This window comes from Lynx rufus, unplaced genomic scaffold, assembly GCF_022079265.1.
Source record: "Lynx rufus isolate CCGP_SWC_20201006 ecotype Redwood Valley unplaced genomic scaffold, mLynRuf1.p SCAF_5, whole genome shotgun sequence".
In the NCBI taxonomy this organism is placed as follows: domain Eukaryota; kingdom Metazoa; phylum Chordata; class Mammalia; order Carnivora; family Felidae; genus Lynx; species Lynx rufus.
Genome location: NW_025814867.1, coordinates 37,670,235 through 37,683,384, shown reverse-complemented (window position 1 = coordinate 37,683,384; position 13,150 = coordinate 37,670,235). Strand labels below are relative to the sequence as shown.

At 35.4% G+C, this 13,150-nt stretch overlaps 1 protein-coding gene across 1 annotated transcript in view; it reads left to right on the top strand.

Annotated features, from left to right (window-relative positions):
• Positions 1-13,150, top strand: part of ATR (ATR serine/threonine kinase) — a 101,278-nt gene that overhangs the window by 49,492 nt on the left and 38,636 nt on the right. The window contains exons 24-28 of the mRNA XM_047099529.1: positions 2,037-2,152; positions 4,038-4,158; positions 5,509-5,646; positions 7,810-8,020; positions 10,651-10,829. Of these exons, the coding sequence (XP_046955485.1) occupies positions 2,037-2,152; positions 4,038-4,158; positions 5,509-5,646; positions 7,810-8,020; positions 10,651-10,829 (765 nt within the window). The remainder of the gene's footprint in view (positions 1-2,036; positions 2,153-4,037; positions 4,159-5,508; positions 5,647-7,809; positions 8,021-10,650; positions 10,830-13,150) is intronic.

Sequence of the window (13,150 nt, the reverse complement as noted above, 5' to 3'; positions counted from 1 at the left end):
GTCAGTAAGGTAGGAGAATGTGGTGTTCCAGAAGACAAGAAAGTGTCTATAAAGGAGAGTGGAAGAATGAGATAGTAGCTGGGAAGGAAGGAGGAATGCAGATAGGAAAAATAACAGATGTTTATATGTTGTTTGGAAACAATTCAGCAGAGTGGAGAATATGATAATGTAAGGAGAGAATTGATCGAATACTTTTTTTCCCGTTTTTTTTAAATTTATTATTTTTTAATATGAAATTTATTGTCAAATTGGTTTCCATACAACACCCAGTGCTCATCCCAACAAGTGCCCTCCTCAGTGCCCATCACCCACTTTCCCTTCCCTTCCACCCCCCCATCAACCCTCAGTTTATTCTCAGTTTTTAAGAGTCTCTTATGAATGGATAAAGAAATTGTGGTTTATATACACAATGGAATACTACTTGGCAATGAGAAAGAATGAAATATGGCCTTTTGTAGCAACGTGGATGGAACTGGAAAGTGTTGTGCTAAGTGAAATAAGTCATACAGAGAAAGACAGATACCATATGGTTTCACTCTTATGTGGATCCTGAGAAACTTAACAGAAGACCATGGGGGAGGGGAAGGAAAAAAAAAGTTAGAGAGGGTGGAATACTATTTTTTAATAGGCAAAGAGTTGTGGAGTATAGTTTGCAAGTGGAAGGGGTAGGCTTAATTAAAAATAAAAGCAAGTCATCTGTAGTAAGAGGAGAGAAAGTGTATGGGCTCTGCTGCTGATAATGCCAGGCTGGATAGGTATGTGGGTGGAAGTTGTGGAGGTCTTTTTGGATTCCTTCTGTGTTTTTCAATTAAATATGAAGCAAAGTCTGCAACTGTAAGTATATTGATCTTTTTGAAAGTATAAATGGTGACCCCCAAAAAGAATTGCTGATCTCCCTAATTAAAAGAGGCTTTTTATTAACTAGAGTGACTTTGCCAAACATCAAAAAAAGCTGGCTTCAAACAAAATTTTAGTAATATTTAAAAAAACTTTTTAACATTTATTTATTTTTGAGAGACAGATCATGAGCAGGGGAAGGGCAGAGAAAGAGGGAGACACAGAATCCGAAGCAGGCTCCAGGCTCTGAGCTTTTAGCATGAGATCCTGCCCTGAGCCGAAGTCGGATGCTTAACCAACTGAGCCACCCAGGCGCCCCTAAAAATATTTTAAAATTAAATGAAAATGGGTTCTGGATATTTCTGTATTTGAATTTTTCATATATTTCCTTACTTTTACTAAAATAGACTAATATAAGTATAAAGTACATATTTTGCTAGACAGTTCTTATAGTACATCTATTACATATGGTCATTTTCAGTGGAATTGAAAGGGCTCAGGTGATAGAAGATATAATATCCTAACATATTTGTTTTGTTTTGAATATTGATACTAGAGCCAAAGATTTTTTTTCTTCATTTATAAAATATCATTTGTTTTATTTTCAGGAAAGTAAAATATAACCATTTAATTTGAGGGCTTGAATAGTAAAGTGGTCTTTAACGTTTGCATTTTTTCACAATTTTTTTTTAAGTAAACTCTACCCCCAGTGTGGGTTTTGAACTCTCAACCTTGAAATCAAGAGTCACAGGTTCTGCTGACTGAGCCAGCCAATTCACAGTTTTGAGCTCTGTATTTTATACCTAGAATTTGAGATACCTTGAATTTTTAAAACTATTTTGGATTTGTAGTGGCTTTCATTAAAATTCAGAAAAGATTAAATTCTAAAAATTATACTTCTGCAAATATAGACCTTTCCAGTATTTCCTCCAAATAGCTCTTAATCTTATTTCACGTATATATTACATGTATAGAACACAAACTTCCTTCATGTTCAAGTACTACCACAGCTTTGGGACCTTTACTAAGTTACCTAAATGGTTTTAAGCATTGAAATACATGTCCTAAGTAAGTTCACAACTTTTATAATTCTATATATTTTTAAATTATTTTTGTAACTATTATGTGTAGAATGTTGATGATCAGAAAGGTTTATCTACTTCACTGAAGATTTACAAATGTAAAATATGTATTTGTAGGAGTTACTTTCTATTTATGACTGCAGAGAGATGCAGACTGATGGCCCAGGTCACCAGTTGTGGAGGAGATTTCCTGAGCATGTTCGGGAAATCCTGGAACCTCATCTAAATACTAGGTCTGTACACTCGTTAAAACAATTTTTGTAAAATTGTTTTTAACATTATAAAATTAATGTTATTTTTGATGTAACTTTTTACCATTAAAAGTATTTTCAGTATGTCTAATAATGTATTTTCCACTGTGAATATGCCTATAATCTTGTCAAAAACTACAGTTTGTGCATTGGTTAAATTCTATAATTTTAATTATTTAAAATTTATTAAAGCTAAAAGGATTGATTTTTCTGTTTCAGTCAGTAATACTTTGAAAATCTACTTTAAATTAAATATGAGTTTAAGTTCTTGATAGGTGTAATTAATATAGAAACTTAAAAATTTAAAGCTAGTTCCAAAGTCATTAGTAAACCCCAGTTAGAGATTAGATTTTCACCCTTCACCTCCTCATGAAGATATTTTCTCCCTCTACTTTTTAAAAAAGTATATTGTAATCTCTTTAAATTTTAATAATTTTGTTAACACTGATTGAATCTATAAAATTATAAATTAATTTTAGTTAGAAACTATGATTTGAAGTATACTAGGTCACATGCTTATCAGATATGTGACCATGTATAAATTATTTTACTTCGTTGAGCATTGGTACAGTGCCTGGCCTTGTTTGCTAGTTACCTCTTTATATTTAGAAACTTTTTTTTTTTTTTTTAATTTTTTTTTTCAACGTTTATTTATTTTGGGGACAGAGAGAGACAGAGCATGAACGGGGGAGGGGCAGAGAGAGAGGGAGACACAGAATCGGAAACAGGCTCCAGGCTCTGAGCCATCAGCCCAGAGCCCGACGCGGGGCTTGAACTCACGGACCGCAAGATCGTGACCTGGTTGAAGTCGGACGCTTAACCGACTGCGCCACCCAGGCGCCCCTAGAACCTTTTTTTTTTTAAGTCAGACAGCCCAAGCAGCAGCAGGGTAGGAGAGGGGCAGTGAGAGAGAGAATCATAAGTAGGCTCCATGCTCAGCACAGAGCCTAGTGTTGGGGGGCTTGATCCCATGACCCTGGGATGCTCAACTGACTGAGTCACCCAGGCACCCCATAAAACCTGTTAAATTTAGAGCCTTTTATATGTAGAAACAGAGGGATGTAGCTGGTAAAGATAGTGGGGCAAAGGAGTGGGTAAAGAATATTAATGAGAGTTCTTGAAGTGAAGGACCATAAAGACCAAGCTGGTTAAGGAAAGAGGTAATGAAAGGAACGTGTTACAGATCAAGAGAGTTTAGCACGGTCAAGGGACAGAAGATCTCAGTGATGAAGAGCCAATGTGTTAGCATAACTGGGTAACGGGAAATTTAGGAGGAAACTAGGGCTATAGAGTAAGATATCTAAATAGTTCATTTTGGAAGCGAAGAAGTTTCTTTGTATTGACAAGGGAGCCCTGATAAAGAAGTAGAGGAGAAAGTCGTTGAGAAGGTTTGAGTTTGATTAGATGGTATAGACAGACTCTGAAGTCACTCAGGGTGGTAGACTTTGGAAAGAAAGAAAACACTGAGAGATGTAATAAAGTTATCAGTGAGTTTGATTATCACTGAATTTGGTGAATGCCCATAATGAAGAGCAAAGAATGGTATGTCTGGGTGTCTTGAACCTCAAAGGAACAAGTCATTATTACACAAGAATGAAATTGGAAGGATCTAAAAGGAGCATTGAGAGGTAGGAGGAGACACACTCAAATACTTTGAAGTACTTGGGGTATGCAAGAATGATCTCCTACCCCATTATTAAGGATATAGGAAAAGTAGTGTCTTTAACCATATTTGAATAAAGGCAAGGCAGTAGTGGGGTAGTCAGTGAAGGAGTTGAAATAGTTTCTTAGATGTTTTATACTAAAGTTCTAAACAGGTGGATATATATTTATATACTTTTTAATAAACAAATTTTCAAAATTACAGATATAAGAGTTCTCAGAAGTCAACAGATTGGTCTGGAGTAAAGAAGCCAATTTACTTAAGTAAATTAGGTAATAACTTTGCAGAATGGTCAGCATCTTGGGCAGGTTATCTTATAACAAAGGTAAGAGAACTCTGATCAGAATTAGTTAACTGAACAGAAATTCTAAAGGAAACCAGAACATCTATCTGAATATATGTAGCACAAATAGTAGGTATTGAAGTATTTGTGCTGATAGTGATAGACATTTTTGTAGAAAGCATTCACTAATAGAAAGTAACAGTTTCTCTACTGTTACTAGTTTCTGGGTAAAATGGTAATTATTTTATCAAGCACATTACTATGATTTTTTGCAAAATGTCTATTATATTATGTCTGTTCATTTTACATTGTGAAACGATAACTGTTTAAAAGATGTAAATGGATTTTGAAGGCTTTATTAATAATAAAAAGATTTTTTTATATAATAAAAAGATATATCATCCCTTTGTGGCTTCTTCTAAAAGAGGATACATTATCTGAACTTCATCCAAAATAAAAATAAACATTTATAAGAAATGAAACTTCATGAAAAAGTAGAGGTATATTTCTGATGTTTTCCTAATATGAGATTTTTACATGCCTGACAGAAAGGTTCTGTGTGTTCCAAGAAATGCTTAAGGCATATTTAAAATTTACAACTTTAGTTTTTAATTCATATTTCTATTTTTAAAAATATTATTATAATAATTTTATCTGATAATTTCAAGAAAGTTTTTCATGTTTTTATGAACATACTGACCATATATTATGTGAAATGTAGAATACCATTGCATTAATTACTTCCAGATCTGGAATCTTTAATTTAGCTTAGGTTGTTGTTGTTAAGTGAGGTGTTTATATTTGAGAAGGAAAAAAATCTTTAAATTTTATAAGAGACCAGTAATGTTGGCAAATCTAAGGTTAGAGCATACCAATAAAACTTGATTGTAATCCCAAGTAATTTAGTTTTCTGTTTCTTTCATTTTTTCCTATAGTTAATCACTGTTTATTACTTATTAAAAATGTGAGTCTTATACTTAATGTACTGACCCAGAGTATACATTTTGGTTACTCATGTGTGTGTTCAAGGAGTTAATATGCTGAATTTAATGTTAGCTAAATAAAATATACTGTAATTAGGGAGGTTAATCTGTAACAAAACATGATGCATCCATAAATTAATGGTTGGCGGGGAAGGCCATTTACTTTGAAGTGGTTGACATTGTCTGTAGGGGTCGCAGCAGTTCAGGCACTTTGAGTTATTTAGAGTGACCAAATAGGTGGTGGTCTGAAATTCTCTATGCCTCTAAATAAGAGAATACCCACTCTGCAATGATAAATTATCTCATGTGTGTGTGTGTGTGTGTGTGTGTGTGTGTGTGTGTTTACATTAATCAATAGAATAAAATGTATAAAATGACTTAACTGTCCCTAAACCATTTGGGTTTACAGGTTCGGCATGATCTTGCCAGTAAAATCTTCACCTGCTGTAGCATTATGATGAAACATGATTTCAAAGTGACTATCTATCTTCTTCCACATATTCTAGTGTATGCCTTGTTGGGTTGTAATCAAGAAGATCAGCAGGAGGTGAGAGATGCCTTTTATTTGGTTTCTGTTTGTCTAAACATTTGTCTGATGTAATTAGTATTAGAAAAGCTACATATTAGGAAATGTATATCAGTATATGGCTATGTATGTACATGTCTAAATGCCTGAAAATCTTTTTTAACCTTTTATTGATCAAAGAATTATATAATGCTTAGTGTAGAAAATTAGTATATATTGTAGGGGCATCTGTCAGTTAAGTGTCCTACTTTGGCTCAGGTCATGATCTCACGGTTCCTAAGTTTGAGCCCTGCAATCGGTGCAGAGCCTGCTTCAGGCACTCTGTCTCCCTCTCTCTCTCTGCCCCTCCCCAGCTCACACACTTACTCTCTCTCTCTCAAAAATAAACATTAAAAAATATATACATATTAATATGCCCCAGTATACATAGAACTTTTTGACAAAAGAGTACATAAGAAATTACTGATAGTGTTTTACTGACATAAGAAATTACTGATAGTAAACAGTAATGTGGATTAGGATAGGGGAAGGAGAATATTTTACTACTGCTTTTATTTTTTTAATTTTTTTAAAATGTTTATTTTTGAGAGAGAGAGACAGAGCATGAGCAGGGGAAGGAAAGAGAGAGAGGAACACACAGAATCTGAAGCAGGCTCCATGTTCTGAGCTGTCAATGCAGAGCCTCACACAGAGGTTGAACTCATGAACCACCAGATCATGACCTGAGCTGAAGTCAGATGCTTAACCAACTGAGCCACCTAGGCATCTCTACTTTTTGTTTTATGATATTTTGTAAAGTTTAATTTTTTAACCACATACATATAGCAGTTTTTTTAATAATTATTTTTAATGGCATAAAGAGCATATTACTATGTTCTTAATGTAAAAATTGAATTATACAAGTAAAAGTGTGCCCTTTGACTACCATTCCTGATCCCATACTTCCAGAAGTCATCACTGATATTAATTTGATGTGTATATTTTTATTTTTGAGAGAGTGAAGGAGAGAGAGAGAGAGGCAGAGAGAGGGAGACACAGAATCCGAAGCAGGCTCCAGGCTCTGAGCTGTCAGCACAGAGCTAGCTGCGGGACTTGAACCCACGAACCGTGAGATCATGACCTGAGCCAAAGTCGGACACTTAACCGACTGAGCCACCCAGGCGCCCCAATGTGTATATTTTTAGACCTTTTTATTTTTTATTTATTTTTATTTATTTATTTTTTATTTTTTAATTTTTACATTTATTTATTTTTGAGAGACAAAGCACAAGTGGGGGAGGGGCAGAGAGAATGAGACAAAATCCGAAGCAGGCTTGAGGCTTTGAGCTGTCAGCGCAGAGCCCTATGTGGGGCTCGAACTCAAACCGCAAGATCATGACCTGAGCTGAAGTCGGACGCCTAACCGACTGAGCCACCCAGGTGCCCCACGACATTTTTATTTTTTAATGCAATTGGTTCTGTTTTGGTTTTCTTTTTTTTTTTTATTCTATATTGTGTTTTAATATATATATATAATTTACTGTCAAATTGGTTTCCATACAATATCTAGTGCTCATCTCAACAAGTGCCCTCCTCAATGCCCATCACCCACTTTCCTCTCTCCCCCACCCCCCATCAACCCTCAGTTTGTTCTCAGTATTTAAGAGTCTCTTATGGTTTGCCTCCTTCCCTCTCTGTAACTTTTTCCCCCCCGCTTCCCCTCCCTCTGGTCTTCTATTAAGTTTCTCAGGATCCACCTAAGAGTGGTTTTGGTTTTCTTTTATGGCATCATTGTAGATAATTGTTCTGTAACTTGCTTGTTTTCTTTTTTTATTTACCAATATATATTTATTGAACCACCCTTTTTAAAATTAATGCTGTATAATATAGTACTTCGATTTTATACTCGTACCATTGTTTATTGCCATAATAATGATTATTTCCAAGTTTTTGTTTTTACAATGCCATGGTGAGCATCATGGCAATTCTTACTTGTGAAAGAGTTTTGTGTATGTGTGTTGAGGGTATATTCCAAAAAATAGAATTGTTGGGTTATATGGTAGGTACATTTAAAATTTTATTAGAGACTATAAAATTACCAATACTGACTTACAGTTGCCTTAGAGTACTTTGTCTTATAAGTTAGATAGTAGTAAAATGATAGTATATAGACCTATTATTAACCATAAAATGAGTTCTTCTTAGGTTTATGCAGAAATTATGGCAGTTCTAAAGCATGATGATCAGCATACCATAAATACCCAAGACAGTGCATCTGATCTGTGTCAACTCAGTACACAGACTGTGTTCTCCATGCTTGACCATCTCACACAATGGGCAAGACACAAATTTCAGGCACTGAATGCAGAGAAATTTCCACAAAGCAAATCAAACAGAGATAAGGTAGACTCAATAGGTGAGTCATAACATGTGTTTATTTTATTCACTTAATTATTAACCAATTAACTGCTTCCTGTATCAGTTCTGTAATTTAAGCATTAGCTTTTTAAAGACCTGTGTTTTCTTGTACACCTTTTTTCATCCTAAGGTAGCCTTTTCACTGAGAAAAAGAGAATTTATAGTCAGAAAACCTCTTTAAATTCTACTCTCACTTCCTTAGAAAGACACGTGCCTAATTTTTCATTGTATAATATAGGATTAATATTATCTCATTTAGAAGACTGAGGATTAAATGAAATGATGAATGTATATATTGTACAGTGTGAAATAAATGACATGTTAATATTGTTAGTAACTGACTCCTCACTGCTAACCCATTTACTCTGTCTTCTCAGTGTATTGGGTGTATTTACTCTGTGTCCCTTCAGTGTACTGTGTGTGTATACACATACATATATATGCATACACATATACATACATGTACGTATATGTGGTAAAGTGTTTGTTATCCTTTTTCACTTGTGAAATACTCTTTGCAGTTTTTTTCACATGTTTTAAATTTCAAGAGAGATTTAATTTCATTTTATGGCCTATTTCTGTTTTCCATTTTTTATTCATTTCATTCATTTTATTTTTTTGTTTTTCCTGTCTCTGGTAGTGTTTGGTATTCAGCAAACTCTCCAAATATGCTTGATATGCATTACTACATCACACCCTGCTATACCAAACATGTGCATTTTTTTCCCTGTGATATTACAGCTCCCACTAAGGTGGAATTTCATTAGAGTTAAAAATAACACCTACCCCTAGGATAGAAGCATTTGCTAAGAATTAGATTCATTCTACTTATGAATACCTCAGCAATTTTAATAGAAATGTCATGTTTTACCTCCTACATTTTGAGGTTAATTGAAAAAATTGACCAACAGTCCTTAAAGAGACCTTCACTTATGCAGTCCTCAGTTTGTGAGCATCTCCCTCTTGTTCATATACCTGTGGAAACCACGTACATTCCTGTTGTTAAGCACAAGAATTTGTTATTTTTCTAACAGTTTTTTTGGACTTTCAAACAAATATCTGCGGGATTGTTTCTCTGAGGACTATGGCTAGTTATTAATATATTTTCCATTGGTTTAACAATTACATGTTCATTCCTCTTTCTGCACATGAAAATGTCACTAGAAAACTAAGTCTGAACTTTATCACTATTCCTACTAACATTGCAAGGGAAATACTAGCTTTTAAGAATAACATTTGTAATGGTTCAAAAGTACAATATCTTTGGAGTCCCTGGGTGGCTCAGTCAGTTAAGCGTGCAACTCTTGATTTTGGCTCAGGTCATGATCTTGTGGTCATGAGATTAAGCCCCCATGTAGCACTGGGTACTGGACTTGGAGCCTGCTTAAGATTCATTCTCTCTCTCTCTCTCTCTCTCTCTCTCTCTCTCTCTCTCTCCCTCCCTCCCTCCCCCCCTCCCCCTTTCCCCCCCGCCCCTCCCCCCAAAACAAAAACAAAAGTACAATATTTTTAACATCTCTCATAATTTGAATGATCTACAGATTTTGATGGAATCAAGGACTTACTTTACGTATAACTTCTTTTAAATTTACCATCTTGATTCTTTAAATTTTGAAGAAATTTATAAGTGTTAAAGTGTTTTACTTTGAATTTTCATTAAAGTAGTTGCTGTTGTATACATAGCAACATAGGAAAAAATAGCCTGTTAACAATTCTAAACTTTATTTTATTTTATTTTTCCAATATATGAAATTTATTGTCAAATTGGTTTCCATACAACACCCAGTGCTCATCCCAAAAGGTGCCCTCCTCAATACCCATCATCCACCCTCCCCTCCCTCCCACCCCAACAATTCTAAACTTTAAAAAGAAAGCTATTTCTATAATTCTGCTGTTTCCCTACTGTTATACACTATTAGTGGTTTTATAATTATCATTAATAAATAACTCATCTTTTGTATCATCTTTGTATCTTTTCAGTATTTAGTACATTTGTTTAGTTTTTTGGGTTTTTTTAAGTTTTATTTAAATTCCAGTTACAACATACAAGGTAATATTAGTTTCAGGTGTACAGTATAGTGATACAGTACCTCCATACATTGGTGCTCATCATAACAAGTGCACTCCTTAATCTTCATCACCTCTTTCACCCATCACCGTCTCACCTCCTCTCTAGTAACCACCAGATTCTTCTCTATAGTTAGGAGTTTGTTTTGTGGTTTGCCTCTCTTTTTTTTTTGTCCTTTGCTCATTTCTTTTGTGTCTTAAATTCCACATATGAATGAAATCATATGGTATAATACAGATTTACATTTAATCCTCACAACAACATTGTAAAAAAGGAAGGACAATTCTAATATTTTCCTTGTATATATGGGGAAATAGAAGCTCAAATAAGTTAAGTAACTGTCCAAGGTAAGGTAAGTAATAATGGTGGGAGTTGGAGCAAGAATCCTTTGAGCAATCATCCTACTGGTAGTTACATTCTAAGCATGATATTCTTAATACATTTCTGTTAACTTATTTAGTGAATGAAATTGAATTTAAAATGAATAAATAGGAATTTAAATCGACACTTTTAAAATTTCATGTTATAAGTCTTTACTCAATTGTCTTTTTATAATCTAGTATCTACTGCGGATTATGAAGACTATCAGAGTGTAACTCGTTTTCTAGACCTCATACCTCAGGATACTCTGGCAGTAGCTTCCTTTCGCTCCAAAGCATATACACGAGCTGTAATGCACTTTGAATCATTTATTACAGAAAAGAAACAAAATATTCAGGAGCATCTTGGATTTTTACAGGTTTGAAATTAATACATTAAACTTAATGTTGTTTAATATTGCTGATCTTTTATGTTTATATCGTTCATTTTATTGAACATTTTATTGAGTGTTTTATATGCTGTGCTAGGTACTAGATATTTATAAGCACTTTAGAAACTTGCGGATTAGTGGGGAGAGATAAACATCCGTTTGGTGTAATACTAGTTGTGCCCTGAGGAAAGGTACTTATGTGTGGGGTGGGGCGGGGTGGGAGATGGAAATATGTGAGCAAGGAATTAGTACAGGCTCTTTGGAGATCTTGTCTAAGCTGGGTCTTAAAGAATGGATGGTAGATATGTAAAAGAAGGGGTCAAGATATTTCAAACAGGGGCATCCATATGGAGTTGGCAAAAGTGTGGAGTTGGGAAAGAACGTGGTGTATGGTAAAGAGTAAAGTGTCAGTTTGGGAATGGCAGAAGAACGATAAAGATTTGGGCAGAGGAAAGATAAAACATAGAGGACCTTTTAAGTTGTCCAGAATTCTTAGGTGATTTGAACCGGGGAAGTGCAATGGAAGAAATGACTATGGCATTCATGGAGGGAGGGTTTGAAAGAGCCATGATGCAAGGGAAGCAAGCCATTGTTATTCTCATGAGAAATGTGGGCCTGAATTTGGGGATGAGTGGGAAGGGGGATGTGCTGGTTGTAACAGGAATTGGGCATGACAGTGCTAGTGAAATAATGGTTTAGGTGATAAAATTTTGATTGTGTAGGGAAAGGGGAGAAAAAAGGCAGATGGGGCTAATACAGTGGGATTAAAAAAGAGGCCAAAATGAGGGGCACCTGGGTGGCTCAGTATGTTGAGCATCTGACTCTTGATTTCGGCTCAGGTCATGAGCCCAAGGTAATGGGATCCAGCCCCGTGTCAGGCTCCATGCTGAACATGGAGCCTGCTTGGGATTCTCTCTCTCTGCATCTCTCCCCTGCTCATGCTCTCTTTCTCTCCCTGTTAAAAAAAAAAAAAAAAAAAGTCAAAATTGATAGACTTTTTCCAAGTTGAAAAGCAAAAGGCAGTGAGAAACTTAAAAATTAGTAGCTTGTAGTATTGTTGTTTTTTTTAAGTTATTCATTTAAGTAATCTCCACGCCCAGCGTGGGGCTTGAACTCAAAACCCTAAGATCAAGAGTCACATGCTCCTCCAACTAAGCCAGCCAGGTACCCCAGTACTTTGTAGTATTTGGATGAATATTAGCCTCCTCCTGTCTATTTTTCTCCTTGTCTAGCTTTGAGTCTATTTTCATTATTAAATTCATTCCCTTACAAAGATGTTTAACTCCCTTGTCTTTTCACCCACTGTGTGATACTCACTTTGTAAAATACCATCCCTGGATAAACTCAAGCCATCTGCTTTCTCAGTGTCTGCATTTAAGCAATTGAACATTGCTGGAGAAAAATCACACAGTGGGTTTTGAACTACTTTTGCTTTAAGTTTATAATCTGAGATTTCAGCAGTACTCTTTAACACTGCCTTTAGTCCTGTGTTTCTTTAATAGCCTACCTTCCTGCTCTTCAAGATGATTATTTCTTATCTTCTCATTTCTCTGTTTCCTCTCCTACTCTTAACTGGTAATCTTGCTTATTGTCATTAAGAAAATGAAGCCAGAGGCACCTGGGCGGCTCAGTCAGTTAAGCATCTGACTCTTGGTTTCAGCTTAGGTCACAATCTCACTGTTTCATGAGTTTGAGTCAGAATCTGTGCTGACCTTGCCGAGCCTGCTTGGGATTCTCTCTCTCTCTCTTTTTCTCTCTCTGCCCCTCCCCTGCTCACGCTGTCTCTGTCTCTCTCAAAGTAAATAAATAAACTTAAAAAAAAAAAGAAAAGAAAATGAAGCCAAATGTCTACCAAATTTGAAAATACACTGACTTCTGCACCATATCATTTTTTTTTTCTCTTCTGTTATTCTTGAAGGATCCCTTCCTGTCAAAATTCAATCCTTCTACTTGTGCTCTTTATTTCAGTCCTTCAGATATTCCTGCTTTCTCTAAAATCAGTAATTTATCTTCCTCAACCCGAGTATATAGACATACTCTGGTATCTTCCCTTAATTTTTTTTTTTCCTCACATGCCTACAAGTGAGTGGGAGAGGGGGAGGGACAGAAACAGAGGGAGACAGAGAATCTTAAGCAGTCTTCACTCCCAGCCCTAGACAGAGCTTGATCTCACAACCGTGAGCCAAAATCGAGAATCAGATGATTGACTGAGCCACCCAGGTGCCCCCATCTTAATTTTTAATAATTCCCTTGGTCTTACATTCCCCTTCAGATACTTCCCATCTGTTTCCCTACATAGCCAGTTTGAA